At 42.2% G+C, this 16,319-nt stretch overlaps 1 protein-coding gene and 1 long non-coding RNA gene across 4 annotated transcripts in view; one reads left to right on the top strand and one right to left on the bottom strand.

Moving 5' to 3' along the window:
• Window positions 1-16,319, top strand: part of kif18a (kinesin family member 18A) — a 200,387-nt gene that overhangs the window by 157,475 nt on the left and 26,593 nt on the right. For all 3 annotated transcript variants that reach the window (XM_070899693.1, XM_070899694.1, XM_070899695.1), the window contains exons 12-14: window positions 6,203-6,324; window positions 7,556-7,797; window positions 12,208-12,288. In XM_070899693.1, coding sequence (XP_070755794.1) covers window positions 6,203-6,324; window positions 7,556-7,797; window positions 12,208-12,288 — 445 coding nt within the window. The remainder of the gene's footprint in view (window positions 1-6,202; window positions 6,325-7,555; window positions 7,798-12,207; window positions 12,289-16,319) is intronic.
• LOC139280153 (uncharacterized) overlaps window positions 1-16,319 on the bottom strand; it is a 179,006-nt gene that overhangs the window by 146,231 nt on the left and 16,456 nt on the right. The window lies entirely within an intron of this gene.

Genomic DNA, 16,319 nt, shown 5'->3' with positions numbered 1-16,319 from the left:
TTAATGTAAGGCCCAGACTCATGTACACTTCAGTGAAGGTGTCAATGGTTTGGAGTTCGGACTCGGAGTGTGCACAAACACAAGCAGCATCTGCACATTATAATTCAGTGACCGAGGTTGGAACAATCTTGGATCTGGATTGGAGGCATCGGAGGTTGAGCAATTTTCTATTTGTCCTGTAGATTAACTTCACTCCAGCGAGGAGCTTGTTAAAGGTGAGATGAAGCATTGCAGCAAGGAAGATTGAGAAGAGCGTTTCTTGACCCCAGTCTGCACTTGTATTGGGTTTGTGGTGGATCCGTTGGCAAGAATCACAGCTTGTATGTCATCGTGAAGCAGGCGGAGGATGGTGACAAATTTATGAGGACAGCTGAATTTGAGAAGGACACTCCATAATCCCTCAAAGAAAGCCATGTACAGAGGTTGATCCTGCGCCCTACCTTTTCTTGGATTTTGTCGCATGGTGAAGATCATGTCCGTTGTGCCCCTTAGTGGGCGGAATCCACATTACGACTGGTAGGAGCTCTTCAGCCACTGGGAGGAGACGATTGAGGAGGATTCTTGCGATGGTTTTCCCTGCGGCAGAGAGCAGGAAAACTCCTCTGTAATTACCACAATCAGGCTTGTTACATTTCTTGAAGATGGTCACAATTATGGCGTCTCTGAGATCTCCCTGGCATTCTCTCCTCCTTACAGATAAGAGAGACGAGGATTCACGCCGAGTACTTCTCTACCATGCTTTAGTACTTAGGCGGGGATTCCATTTGCTCCTGAGGCCTTGTTGTTTTTCAGTTATCGGATGGCATTTTCAACCTCATGCCGGCCTGGGATTGTGCCGAAGTGGTGACGGGTAACATGCTGTGGGATGGAGTCAAGGACACTCACGTCAAAGACAGAGTCTTGGTTAAGGAGATCCTTGAAGTGCTCCTTCCAGCGGGCACTGACTGCCTCTCTGTCCTTGATGAGCACCTCTCTGTTCTTGGCTCTCGGTGGAATAGGACCTTGAGTGCTTGAGCCGTAGGTGGTCGTGACTGCGCTAAAAAATCCATGCACGTCGTGATATAAGATAGATTGGCTAATGATACTTAAGGGGTTGACTGTGGATGGGCAATGGCAGACATTTAGAGAACGCATGGATGAATTACAACAATTGTACATTCCTGTCTGGCGTAAAAATAAAAAAGGGAAGGTGGCTCAACCGTGGCTATCTAGGGAAATCAGGGATAGTATTAAAGCCAAGGAAGTGGCATACAAATTGGCCAGAAATAGCAGCGAACCTGAGGACTGGGAGAAATTTAGAACTCAGCAGAGGAGGACAAAGGGTTTGATTAGGGCAGGGAAAATGGAGTACGAGAAGAAGCTTGCAGGGAACATTAAGGCGGATTGCAAAAGTTTCTATAGGTATGTAAAGAGAAAGAGGTTAGTAAAAACAAACGTAGGTCCCCTGCAGTCAGAATCAGGGGAAGTCATAACGGGGAACAAAGAAATGGCAGACCAATTGAACAAGTACTTTGGTTCAGTATTCACTAAGGAGGACACAAACAACCTTCCGGATATAAAAGTGGTCAGAGGGTCTATTAAAGAGGAGGAACTGAGGGAAATCTTTATTAGTCGGGAAATTGTGTTGGGGAAATTGATGGGATTGAAGGCCGATAAATCCCCAGGGCCTGATGGACTGCATCCCAGAGTACTTAAGGAGGTGGCCTTGGAAATAGCGGATGCATTGACAGTCATTTTCCAACATTCCATTGACTCTGGATCAGTTCCTATCGAGTGGAGGGTAGCCAATGTAACCCCACTTTTTAAAAAAGGAGGGAGAGAGAAAGCAGGGAATTATAGACCGGTCAGCCTGACCTCAGTAGTGGGTAAAATGATGGAATCAATTATTAAGGATGTCATAGCAGCGCATTTGGAAAATGGTGACATGATAGGTCCAAGTCAGCATGGATTTGTAAAAGGGAGATCATGCTTGACAAATCTTCTGGAATTTTTTGAGGATGTTTCCAATAAAGTGGACAAAGGAGTACCAGTTGATGTGGTATATTTGGACTTTCAGAAGGCTTTCGACAAGGTCCCACACAGGAGATTAATGTGCAAAGTTAAAGCACATGGGATTGGGGGTAGTGTGCTGACGTGGATTGAGAACTGGTTGTCAGACAGGAAGCAAAGAGTAGGAGTAAATGGGTACTTTTCGGAATGGCAGGCAGTGACTAGTGGGGTACCGCAGGGTTCTGTGCTGGGGCCCCAGCTGTTTACATTATACATTAATGATTTAGACGAAGGGATTAAATGTAGTATCTCCAAATTTGCGGATGACACTAAGTTGGGTGGCAGTGTGAGCTGCGAGGAGGATGCTATGAGGCTACAGAGTGACTTGGATAGGTTAGGTGAGTGGGCAAATGCGTGGCAGATGAAGTATAATGTGGATAAATGTGAGGTTATCCACTTTGGTGGTAAAAACAGAGAGACAGACTATTATCTGAATGGTGACAGATTAGGAAAAGGGAAGGTGCAACGAGACCTGGGTGTCATGGTACATCAGTCATTGAAGGTTGGCATGCAGGTACAGCAGGCGGTTAAGAAAGCAAATGGCATGTTGGCCTTCATAGCGAGGGGATTTGAGTACAGGGGCAGGGAGGTGTTGCTACAGTTGTACAGGGCCTTGGTGAGGCCACACCTGGAGTATTGTGTACAGTTTTGGTCTCCTAACTTGAGGAAGGACATACTTGCTGTTGAGGGAGTGCAGCGAAGATTCACCAGACTGATTCCCGGGATGGTGGGACTGACCTATCAAGAAAGACTGAATCAACTGGGCTTGTATTCACTGGAGTTCAGAAGAGTGAGAAGGGACCTCATAGAAACGTTTAAAATTCTGACGGGTTTGGACAGGTTGGATGCAGGAAGAATGTTCCCAATGTTGGGGAAGTCCAGAACCAGGGGTCACAGTCTAAGGATAAGGGGTAAGCCTTTTAGGACCGAGATAAGGAGAAACTTCTTCACCCAGAGAGTGGTGAACCTGTGGAATTCTCTACCACAGGAAGTAGTTGAGGCCAATTCACTAAATATATTCAAAAGGGAGTTAGATGAAGTCCTTAGTACTCGGGGGATCAAGGGGTATGGCGTGAAAGCAGGAAGTGGGTACTGAAGTTTCATGTTCAGCCATGAACTCGTTGAATGGCGGTGCAGGCTAGAAGGGCTGAATGGCCTGCTCCTGCACCTATTTTCTATGTTTCTATGTTTCTATGATTGTCGGCTAGTTGCTGGATCTCCTGCGCCTTTTCCACCCACCATCTGTTCTTTAGGTCACGAGTTTTTTGTTGGACCTCTGCCTTCAGTTGTCTGTAGATCTGCTTTCTTTCACTCGAGTTGTAGTGTTTTTTACAGTTCAAAAATGCCTTGCGTTTGCGGTTTATTAGCTCCTGGATCGCCTGGTCATTCTCATCGAACCAGTCTTGATATTTTCTGGTAGAGTAACCAAGAGTTTCTTCGCAGGTGCTAATTATGGTGGACTTGAGGGCAGACCAGGACTATAGACACTTTGTGGCTCCGATTCATTCGAAGTCGTCAGGTTGGCTGTGAGGCGTTGGCTGAATAGAGCTTTCTTTATAGAGCAGGGTCTTTGAGTGCTTTAGCATTGGTTTTTCTGCAGCAGCAGTTGCTCCCGCCATTTTGAGGCCTCGTTGATGGAGATAATAGCGGATTAGGCTGTGGTCAGTCCAACAGTTGTTAGCTCCTGTCCGACCTTCGCTCCTCGCCGCTTCCGACTGCCACTCCTTTCCGCTTCCGACCTCTTCTGGCGAGGAGCGGAGGTCGGAAGCGGCGAGGAGCGGGGGGTCAGGACCGCAAAGTAGGGATGGGCAAGGTCCAGAGGTTGGGACCGGCGAGGTCCGGAGATTGGAAGTGGAGAGGATAGCACGGACAAGGCACGGAGAGGTCAGAGCCCAGAGGTGGAGCAGCATGGACAAGACCAAGGGAAGGCGCAGCACGGGCCAATAGCGAGGCTGTGAGGTCGTGAGATCGCATTGCATACTATGAATTCCACATAGAGAGAGGTCCTGTGGGAAGGAGGACAGTAGAGTATGTGTGTATGTATTGGAACATGCGGTGGAGCCTGGTCTCCAGTTGTTTTGGATCCCCTTGCTACTAGACCAAGACCTTGCCCCTTCAAGCCCATGTGGTGGCTGGTGTGCAACGGCCACCCCACATTAAAAGAATTAACGCACAGGCATCTTCCACCCTTTAGGATGAGTTCATCAGTTACCTGAGTACTCATTTTTAGTGTGGAAGCAAGTCATCCTCGACCCTGAGGGACTGCCTATGAATGAATGAGCTCCTGTCATGGCACAAGTGATGCGGACGTCCTTGTAGTTCCTCGCTCGGACGATGACGTCGTCTAGCAGATGCCAGTGTCTGGAGCGAGGGTGTTGCCAGGAGGCCTTGTACTTGTCTTTCTGACATAACAAGGTGTTAGTTCTGACAAGCTCATGTTCTAAGCATTTCGTCAGGAGGAGGATACCATTGGAGTTGATTTTCCCTACCCCGTTCACTGCCAATCACCCCTCTGTCCTTTTCAACTCTGGCATTAAAGTTGCCAAGGAGAATCAGCTTGTCACCCGTTGGGACCTGGGACAGGGATTGTTCAAGACTGGAGTAGAATTCCTCTTTGGCCTCGTCCATAGCTTCCAGGGTTGGGGCAGACGCAGCATACTGGTTCTGTGTTAGAGAGAGCATGAGGTGTTCATTTATCCCGTAGGGCGAATCTCTAAGATGCCAAACTAGCTCATTTTTGAACCCCATGGAGACCACGTTCTTCTGGTTTGCCTTTCCAAAAGAAGATGTATCCACCACCTTGTTCCTTGAGCTGACCTTCTGCCGTGTCTCACTTAGGGCAACGATGTCGAAGCGATTGTGTTCCCAAACAATGATAGCAATACGACGATCCGGTCTGTCGCTGTTGGGATTATCCATGAGGTTCCTGATGTTCCAGATCCCGAACTTAATTTTAAAGGGTGGAAGATGCCTGTCCGTGAATTCTTTTAACATGGGGTGGCAGTTGCACACCAGCTACCACACGAACTTGACAGAGCAAGATCTTAGTCCAATTGCAAGGGGATCCAAGATGATTGGAGACCAGGCTCTGCTGCATGGGCCTAGCAAACACACACACACACACACACACACACACACACACACACACACACATGTTTCTACTGACCCCATCCCTCCTTCCCTCAGGTCCTCTCCCTTGGTCAGTAGGTGGTTCAGTACTACATTACAGAATGCACCATCCACTGAGCCCTCAGAAAGCTTGAGTTATAGGCACCATTTTTTAAAAACAATAATGCTGATCAGTGTTAAAATGTGTAAGGAGCAATGAATTCTCACAGAAACCCATCATTCCCAAATGTTAGCCTTGCAAGAAATCTTAATGGCTGAATGGACTAGTTCAGTACTACCATTGGTGGTTACAGCAGTAGCAACTTAGGAGGGCGACCTAGATCCGGGTTGCAGTGAAATGGCATTGAATCAGGAGCAAAACAGAAACTGAGAATACTTGCAGATCTTACCTTAGGCCTTGCAACTTGGGGAAATTGGCACAGGAATCAGAGTGCCAATCTGTGCTTGAGGAAAGCCATTTCAAGGGGAATGAGTGATGCCTTAAGCAGTACAGATATTTGGAAAAACTCCGAGTTAAAAGATTTATTGAGCTATCAAGTGGTTGAAGATTGTCTGTCTAAATGCAGCACCCTTCTTAACTTTAGGTACTAAAGGACTGTGATATCAAGATGCAAATGATCAGGAACAATAAATAAGCAAACATTTTGTCAAAGGACAGCATGTATGAGAGAGATAGCACCTGGGTCACCACAGCTGTGCTCAACAAAAGGCAATACATTGGGGATGTCATTACAAGTTGTTAGCATAGTAACTTGTGGCTTATATCCTTTACCCGTGTATACAATAAACTGTGGATCGGCTAGCTTTAATGGACAAGATCTACCAATGCCAGCTTTGGACTATATTTGTTAAATGTGTGTGGGTATTTAGTCCTTTTACTTTATATGTGCAACCAGGGATTCTTAAGTCCTGTTGAAGTTTAGTCAACCATAACCTGTATTTCTACCTCTTTGTGCATTTTGACTGATGTACTATGCTATTGCAGACAGCAAATTTACCCTTACAAATATATTTTTGTTCACAGGTCCTTCATCAAGATCTACAGTGCAGTCATTTAAGGATGGAAGTAATGGACTTAAAACGTCAAATTCAGCATATGGCTCGGTTGCTCTCTCTCCAAAAAACAGAGAACCGAAGAACAGAAAAGTAAAGCAGTTATAAACTCATTCCAATATCTTGATCACAAAGACATTATTCATCATTACATTTACAATTTAGTATTAAATTGTAATTAAAATGCAAACCTACTGAGAGCTTACTGCGCAATATTTAAAGGAATTATAAAGATTTTTTACTTTGAGGAAGTTGCACACCCACAGCCCATAATTTCTCATCCATTAAAATCAATGGATGGAAAAGCATAGGTATGCACCAGGAGCACTAAAACAGAAAATCCTCCTTTATAACCATGAATACCTGAATACCCTTAAGATGGAGCCATATTAACTAAATTAATTGTACTCCTCCACATTTTTCAGCAGCCTTATAACTGAGGTTAAAAAAAATTATTTGCTATGTATTTTTTTTAAATATTTTGTTGGTAGTACCTGTACTTATAATGAAGGGCACACTCTCAGTTTTGGCCGTTATTGATTGATCCTATGCCTCTGCTGTTAAGGGATAAGGGAGAGGAAAGTTGCTTCCAGACATTTGTCAGTGTTTTCTCTAGTCAGCAAGGGACCAAATAACAACTGACAGAATATGAATTTTCCATCCACCTTGTGAGGAAATATCATGGACTTCTGCATGGTTCATCGTGACCCAGCTTAGTTCAGATCAGGTACTAAGTAGAGTTCTGTCTGGAAAAACTTGTGTGTTATACTCCAACTTGCAGCACTCAACTTTAATGAGGTGGGGGGAAAAATAAATATTTTCAGGCAAGAACTCAGCATCAAATCATTAAAAGTTTACTGATGTCGGATGGTAACACTGCTCATCTACTGTCAAATGGAGAAAAAAGAATTGCAGTTTTTCAATCTACTCCATGCTAACTTACTGCTGATAGTAACTTGAAACCGTGCCCCCCCCCCCCCCCGTCATAGTATATTAGCAATAAGGTTAAATACCATAACCAGCCAAACAAAAGTGTTTTGATCCTTATAGCTTACTGTTGTAAAAACTGATGGAATTGATAAATCTTTCATTATTAAATAAAGAACAGTGCCATATTTATTCCATGTGTATATGACCCAATTGAGCAATTATAAGCCCAGTTTACTGCATTAAGGCAGAAAAAATCCACTTGGTGTATTTGCAACATTGGGGGAAAATGTTTGCAACATTGGGGGGAAATTGTAATGTATGAAACCTGACATTTTACATATATGATGTAGTTAGACGTGCACAATAATTGTTTGTTTTTGCTTTCACTTTACAGGCTTATAAACACTTTGCTTCCTGCATTCCACCAACACTATCACACATTGAAAGAAGCTGGACTTGCTTCCACAGGTGCTGAGGATACATTTGTGGATGTGGAGCAGTTAATACAACATGAGAAAGGGATTGTGTGGGAAGATCAGATAATGGAATTACCAGAACAGATATCTGATGGTCAGCTAAATATTTCCTCCATCATGAATTACTCGCAGCTCACCTATTGCCAGGCCACACCATGCAGTATGTAAACTATTAACCGTTCTTAAGTTATAATTAAGTAACGTAATTTAATTAACTGGGAGAATGAACCATTGCAGAAATATAGATCATAAAGCAAAACTGTTGCATTTCTAACCATACTTTAGTGAATTGCTGCTGGAAAGAATTACTGTTGCTCGGACATTATTTAAATGTTATGTTGATAGTTCATTTATGCATAAGCAGAAATAGCTTTACAAATTCAGTTTTATTTTTTACGAGTCGAAGTTGATCAAAGTAGTATACATGTACACTTACTTTTTCCCCAGCCTGGTCCTAAACCTTCTTGTATAACACCCCAATTTGCCTACAATTTATAAATTAGTTGCCAAGGAAATTCTAGAGGATTATATTTTCCTTCATTCGTTACTGTTGGTAAGCATGAATGTAACATAAGTCTCCCCATTTTATACTCACTAACATTAGCAAATGAAGGAAAATAAACTCCCTTGCACCAATATGCCTGGTTCTCATGCTCTGTTCGGTTGCTATAGAGTGAAAATAGTTAACTTTTAAGTTTTCTTTTGAAATTGGAATCAAACAAAGAAGGAGAATGCTTAAATCGTCATATATTTTATTTCTTGTTCAGTAAGCACAGTGGAAAATACTTGAAGCTGAAGAAAATGCAAATTGGATGCACCAGCCGTGATTCTTGGCCAATATACCAAAATACAAAATTCCAAACTTCTTTCAAGACCCCACCAGACAATATGCATTTTTATATCCTGCTGTGTTTTTGAAGGGAAGAAATAGCAAATAGATTTTTCACTCCCATGCCCACTTTCCTTCAACCACTCATTTGTATCTCATTTGAGCCTAGACAATTAATGTTTGCAAGCTGTTTGAGAATATGGGTTACAATAGCCGAGCCCAATCTTGCTTTTTTCTAATGTTAAGGTAGGGTCAATTGAAAGAGGGCAGAGCGATATCCATATCTGTTTTTATTATTTTTCTTCTCCATTGGGTGGTAACAAGGCTAATGGCATTTCTTGCATGCCAGCCTGTTTTGAAATCTGCTAATTCAACAAAGATGTGACACATTATGATGGTGCTTTTTCTCACTTAGCACTTATTGTTGTATTGGGTAATTTTGCCATTTTTACTTTAGATATAGTTTGGCCGGTGTTTCAGATTATTCTGGTAGGTGAGCCTTGCTCCCAACATTCTAGAGAATGTTTACACTTATCCTAGGTAATTTTGATTTCACCCAGGATGACAAACAGCAAGCCTCTTCTTAGAGCCGGTAGCAAATGTAATTCTATCATGTACAGGATCCTCCTCATGCCTTTGAGAATTGGCAGAGTTTCGCAACATCAAACCTTGTTTGAGACTGCTCAACACATTTTTTGAATGATCGATTTAGTAAATAAATACATTTTATAATATACATATATAATATGTTTACAGTAGCAAAAACAATAAACAGTTTGCAATCCCTTTTTATTCTTGTCAACCACACAAAATACAAGGGCTGACCCAAATAGTTCAGGCCGACTCCGGAATAGTCCAGGCTAATAAATATTCCTGAAAACAGTTACTGGATTTTGTGGATTCAAGTATGTGCCAACTAAATTCAAAAGGAGCTGCCAGTAGACATCACAGACTGTGTTTGTATTTGAATTGTGTGGCTTGGCTCTTCCCTGAAGCCAACTGCCCAAAGACAACTGAACAGTATCCCTTATAATATTTATATTGTGTTTAGCTGGAACATAATTTCCAAGTTAAATTAGTTTATCTGCTGAGACTTACTTAAATACCAAGCTAAAACTAGCCAAAAGTGCTTCATTTTTGGCACAATTGCATTATTCTTTCTTTATAGATGTGTAAATATAATTTATCTAATATTCTACTGGTCATATCACCATGTGTGCATCTTCCTTTTGACCACTTTCTATATTTGATAAATGTAGTGTGTCATAGGGCCCAAAATTGCCCAGGAATTGCTTTATTTTATTTGGAGCAACTTGATTTTTCTGGAGTATCTTAAAAATCCCTGTTTTGCACATTCAATTTGCGCCAGTGTAAGTGAGTTAGTTAGGATTTTTTTTAGTTTAGTTTTGTTCAAAAGGGGGCGTTACCAACCACCTACGCCCGTTTTGGCCATTTAAGTCAGTTTGGACAGCTAATAGTTGCTCCAAACTAACTTAGGCCAGCGTATGTGGCCGCAGAGAAAACTCTTGTGGAGAGAGTTAAGAAATCAGCACAGGTAGGTAGGTACTTAATGACTTGACTAAAGAATGTGAATAGGATCAAACAGCTTTTCAGGACATCATATGACAAACTTCACAAAGTTAATTTACTATACAACAGAAGCATTCATGGAAGCTTAAACTACAAAAATAAAAGAAGTAAAGAGACAAAAACTATTTACATAATTTTTTCAAAATATCCAAATAAAAAATAGAAGTACCTCCTGCTCGTAATTCTTATGTAGGAAAGTATTTTCATCAACCGGGTTAAGGAAAGTCTTGAGTAAGCTCATTAAAATTACTGGCTACACAGTTATCACACCCCCTTCTCCCGGGATCAAACCTTCCTTCCCCCCCCCCATCAAACTTTTGAGATGGATTTTAAAATAGACAATTCTACGTGAACCTTTGCATGGCAATGTTTTCAAGTTGTGTGTAGAATATAATGCAGGCAGCCAACAAAAGAACCAAGTGCTTTAGAAGAAGGAAAGCCCAGGATTGGGGCGGGCGCATCGGGTCCCACGCTGCAGCACGCATTATCATCATCAGGAGCTACTGCACATGCGCGAACGCTCTAATGCACATGCGGACAGCTGCCGGCACTCTTTCACGCGCAGGGCCCTAGCTCCGCCCCCCCAATTGAATCGCCACACCAAGCCCCGGGAGAGTCAACAGAGCGGTCAGAATTCGGGGACATCTTTTTGGAGCCGATTTGAGCCTAGGAAGTCAGCGCATCTCACGTGAGTGCGCCGAAAAAACGGGTGGGCCAAATTTGGGCCCATAGTTACCCAATCAACACATTTTTGGATCTGCCAGTAGAAGTAAAAAAACTATGCTTAACCAAACATTTTTTCTTGGCATCTGTTTTGTTGAAATCTTCACTGCTGAGATGAAATCTTTACAGATGAGCTCAGATGTTCTTTTTGACATGACTTGGGTATACAGGACTTAATTTCAAAGTTTGCAGATGATTCGAAACTCGGAAATGTAGTAGACAGTGAGTAACAGACTTCAGGGGAACATAGTAAAATGGGCAGACACATGACAGATGCAATTTAAGTCAGATAAGTGTGAAGTGATACATTTTGGTGTGAAGAATGAGGAGAGGCAATATAAACTAAATGGTACAACAACTTGCATTTATATAGCGCCTTTTTAAAGGGGGTGCAAGAACATAGAGACCTGAGGGGTGTACGTACACAAATCTTTGAAGGCAGAACAAGTTGAGAAGGCTCCTAAAAGAAGCATACAAGATCTCTGGCTTTATAAATAGTCATAGAACACAAAAGCACGGAAGTTATGCTTAACCTTTAGAAAGCACTGGTTAGGCCCCAGCTGGAGTATTGTGTTCAATCTGGGCACCGCACTTTTGGAAGGATGTCAAGGCCTTAGAGAGGGTGTAGAGGAGATTTACTAGAATGGCACCAGTGATGCAGGATTTCATTTACGTGGAGAGTCTAGATATGTTGGGGTTGTTCTCCTTTAAGCAGAGAAGGTTAAGGGGAGAGGTGTTCAAAATCATTACGGGTTTTGATAGAGTAAATAAGGAGAAACTGTTTCCAGTGACGGGTGGGTCTGTAACCAGATGACACGGATTTAAGGTAATTGGCAAAAGAATCAAAGGCGAAATGAGGGGAAATCTTTTTATGCAGTGAGTTGCTATGATCTGGAATGTACTGCCTGAAACGGTGGTGGAAGCAGACTCAATAATAACTTTCAAAAGGGAATTGGATAATACTTGAAAGTGAATAATTTGCAGAGCTATGGATATATTTATATTTATATTAATATTCAGGGGTAAAATGAGTATGCACTTTTTACACCTCAACATACCTTTTACTCAATCTGTGACCAAATTTCACCTGCACAGCAGCACCTTAAAAAAAGTTTAATCTTTTGTGTAATAAACTTTTGTTAGGTAGAACAAATGAACGAATGAATAAATGTGCAAATATTGGCAACTTTTATCTGCAACTTATAAAAATCCTGATTTAAAAGAACCCTATTTGGTAAAACTGTACAATCAACAGCATTCCACTGTACCAGACAAATAATACAAAAGGTCTTAAAAGTGTGCTTGATAGCTTCAGCGTGTCTTCCGACCGATTTAAACAGGATTTTATCTGCTCTAGTTCCAAGTACACTTCTTACATGAGGAGGAAATATGTTGCCTCAATCTTCTTTTGTTTTTGTATGTGTTTAGGTTCAAAAAGAACTCCTTTACAGGCGAAAACTGTAGAAGTTAAAAAGACTCGATCCCATGATCAATTAAAATCATCAATAGGTAGGTGGAATATTGTGCTTTACTCGTTTTATTAAGGTATTCAATGATGCAGATGAATCTGTCCATGCATCATAGTATCAATGTAATTCAAATGGGCTTTTAGATTTACATTATTCTAAATATCCAATCTGCTTGTAGGTTGATAATTTAATGATGGATCTATGTTTAAAGTTTGAAAAAAAGTAACACAATTGTATTTCAGTCTGATGGAATAAAGATTATTGCAATAAGGGTCTGAAGGCAAGAACCAGAGGCGAGATCAGGAGAAATGTTTTTATGCAGCGAGTTGCTATGATCTGGGATTAGTGTGCTTGCAGAGAAATTATACTGTAGGGAGCAATTTTAGTTCAAAACACTCCATTGTCCAATTTTTTAAATGTGCAATAATTTTTTTAAACCCAGGTCAACCTGCTTAGCATTGCTGACTGGAAAAAGCCCTGTGTCCTAGAGCAGCTCCAGTGATGCAAGGCGGCTGCTGTTTTGGACTGGCCTGTGCGGCAATCTGGAGATGTCCAACCCCAAGAGAACTACTTGTTGGTCCCAGCTGGTAATAGTTTTCTTGTGGTTAGGAAGCTCCAGATCAACATTAAGACAAGTCCAAAGTAGCAGCCCGATTCAATAAATGGGGCTACTCCATTATACACAAGAGTTTCTTTCTTATTAGTATCAAAGCAAAAGACTGTCGATGTTGCAAAACTGAAATAAAATAGAAAATGCTGGAAATACTCAGCGGGTCTTTGGAGCGAGAAACAGAGTTAATGTTTCAGGTCGATGACCTTTAATCAGAACTGCTGAAGGCAGGCAAATGGGTCCGCTGTGTGGGGGAAGCTTTCTGACCAGAGAAATGAACACGGTGGAAGAGCTCGGTATCCTCTTCTCTCGACATGAAGCTGAGCTCTTCTTGCACCTTCTTGACTATTTCTTTGGCCAGGAGGTTTTCCCTCACACAGCGGACCCTTTGGCCTGTCTTCACTTGGCCTGATGCTGAGCTCTTTGTCCACTGAGCCAGCAAAACAGCACAAGACGATGTTCAAGTCACCCGAGTAGATCGAGAGCTTGAACATAACAAAAGATTCTTGGTGGATTTGAATTGCCAGCCTTTCAGTTAATGGTCAATCACACTGGCTCGTTGCACCATAGTGACATTTTTTAGGCTAGTAGGATTGGTCACAGCTAAGCCCTACTGGGAGTGTATTGAATAAAAACATAAGAACATAATAATTAGGAGCAGGAGTAGACCATTCAGCCCCTTGAGCCTGCTCCGCCATTCAGTGAGATCATGGCTGATCTTCTACCTCAACTCCACTTTCCTGCACTATCCCTTTGATTCGTTTAATACCCTGTATTCAAAAATCTATTGATCTCTGTCTTGAATATGCTCAAAGGCTAAGCCCCCCTCCACAGCCCTATAGGGTAGAGAATTCCAGAGATTCACACCCTCTTAGTGAAGAAGTTTCTCCTCCTCTCAATCCGAAATGGTTGACCCCTTATTTTGAGACTGCAACCCCTAGTTCTAGACTCCTCAGTCAAGGGAAAACATCCTCGCAGCATCTACCCTGTCGAGCCCTTTAAGAATTTTATATGTTTCAATGAGATCACCTCTCATTCTTCTAAACTTTAGAGAAAATAGGCCTAGTCTACTCAATCTCTCCTCATAGGACAATTCCCCTAACCTAGGAATCAGTTTAGTGAACTTTTGTTGCACTCCCTCAAAGGCAAATATATCCTTCTTTAGGTAAGGAGACCAAAACATAAGAACGTAAGAATTAGGAACAGGAGTAGGCCATCTAGCCCCTCGAGCCTGCTCCGCCATTCAACAAGATTATGGCTGATCTGGCCGTGGACTCAGCTCCACTTACCCACCCGCTCCCCATAACCCTTAATTCCCTTATTGGTTAAAAATCTATCTAACTGTGATTTGAATACATTCAATGAGCTAGCCTCAACTGCTTCCTTGGGCAGAGAATTCCACAGATTCACAACCCTCTGGGAGAAGAAATTCCTTCTTAACTCGGTTTTAAATCGGCTCCCCCGTATTTTGAGGCTGTGCCCCATAGTTCGAGTCTTCCCGACCAGTGGAAACAACCTCTCTGCCTCTATCTTGTCTATCCCTTTCATTATTTTAAATGTTTCTATAAGATCATCCCTCATCCTTCTGAACTCCAACGAGTAAAGACCCAGTCTACTCAATCTATCATCATAAGGTAACCCCCTCATCTTCGGATCAGCCTAGTGAATCGTCTCTGTACCCCCTCCAAAGCTAGTATATCCTTCCTTAAGTAAGGTGACCAAAACTGCACACACTACTCCAGGTGCGGCCTCACCAATACCCTGTACAGTTGCAGAAGGACCTCCCTGCTTTTGTACTCCATCCCTCTCGCAATGAAGGCCAACATTCCATTCGCCTTCCTGATTACCTGCTGCACCTGCAAACTAACTTTTTGGGATTCATGCACAAGGAACCCCAGGTCCCTCTGCACCGCAGCATGTTGTAATTTCTCCCCATTCAAATAATATTCCCTTTTACTGTTTTTTTTCCCAAGGTGGATGACCTCACATTTTCCGACATTGTATTCCATCTGCCAAACCTTAGCCCATTCGCTTAACCTATCTAAATCTCTTTGCAGCCTCTCTGTGTCCTCTTTTCCGTTTTATATATCGGTAAAAGATTTTACTATCTGTTTTTATGTTTTGCACAAGTTTACTTTTGTAATCTATCTTTCCTTTCTTTATTGCTTTTATAGTCATTCTTTGCTGTCGTTTAAAATTTTCCCAATCTTCTAGTTTCCCACTAACCTTGGCCACCTTATATGCATTGGTTTTTAATTTGATACTCTCCTTTATTTCCTTGATTATCCACGGCTGGTTATCCCTTCTCTTACCGCCCTTCTTTTTCACTGGAATATATTTTTGTTGAGCACTATGAAAGAGCTCCTTAAAAGTCCTCCACTGTTCCTCAATTGTGCCACCGTTTAGTCTGTGTTCTCAGTCTACTTTAGCCAACTCTGCCCTCATCCCACTGTGGTCCCCTTTGTTTAAGCAAAGTACGTCGTTTGAGACACTACTTCCTCCCCCTCAATCTGTATTACAAATTAAACCATACTGTGATCACTCATTCCGAGAGGATCTTTTACTAGGAAATCGTTTATTATTCCTGTCTCATTACACAGGACCAGATCTAAGATAGCTTGCTCCCTTGTAGGTTCTGAAACATACTGTTGTAAGAAACAATCCCGTATGCATTCTATGAATTCCTCCTCAAGGCTACCCCGTGCGATTTTGATTTGACCAATCGATATGTAGGTTAAAATCCCCCATGATTTTTGCCGTTCCTTTTTCACAGGCCTCCATTATTCCCTTGATTATTGTCCGCCCCACCGTGAAGTTATTATTTGGGGGCCTATAAACTACGCCCACCAGTGACTTTTTTCCCTTACTATCTCTAATGTCCACCCACAATGATTCAACATTTTGTTCATTAGAGCCAATATCATCTCTCATAACTGCCCTGATATCATCCTTTATCAACAGAGCTACCCCACCTCCTTTCCCTTCTTGTCTATCTTTCCGAATTGTCAGATACCCCTGTATGTTTAATTCCCAGTCTTGGCCACCCTGTAACCACGTTTCTGTAATGGCCACCAAATCATACCCATTTGTAATGATTTATGCCGTCAACTCATTTACTTTATTTCGAATGCTGCCTGCGTTTAGGTAGAGTGTTTTAATACTAGTTTTTCAACCATGATTTTTAGTTTTGACCCCTCCTGCAACCCCTTTATATTCATACATATTGTCCCTTCCTATCACCTTGTGGTTTACACTTACCCCAGTGCTACTCTGCTCTGTTGCCTCCTGCCTTTTGCATTTTCGCTTGAGGTCCTGTTCATCTGAGCTCTCACCCACTCTTAACTAGCTCAGAGCCCTCTCCTGGGTTCCGAATACGCCTCGCATTGAGGCACCTAGCTTTCAGGCTTGCCTTTTTATTGCACTTTGACCCTTTAGAATTTTGCTGTACAGTGGCCCTTTTT

Source organism: Pristiophorus japonicus, chromosome 14 (genome assembly GCF_044704955.1).
Source record: "Pristiophorus japonicus isolate sPriJap1 chromosome 14, sPriJap1.hap1, whole genome shotgun sequence".
Lineage (NCBI taxonomy): Eukaryota > Metazoa > Chordata > Chondrichthyes > Pristiophoridae > Pristiophorus > Pristiophorus japonicus.
Note: the sequence above shows the minus strand (reverse complement) of the source record. Positions and strands in the feature narration are given on the sequence as shown.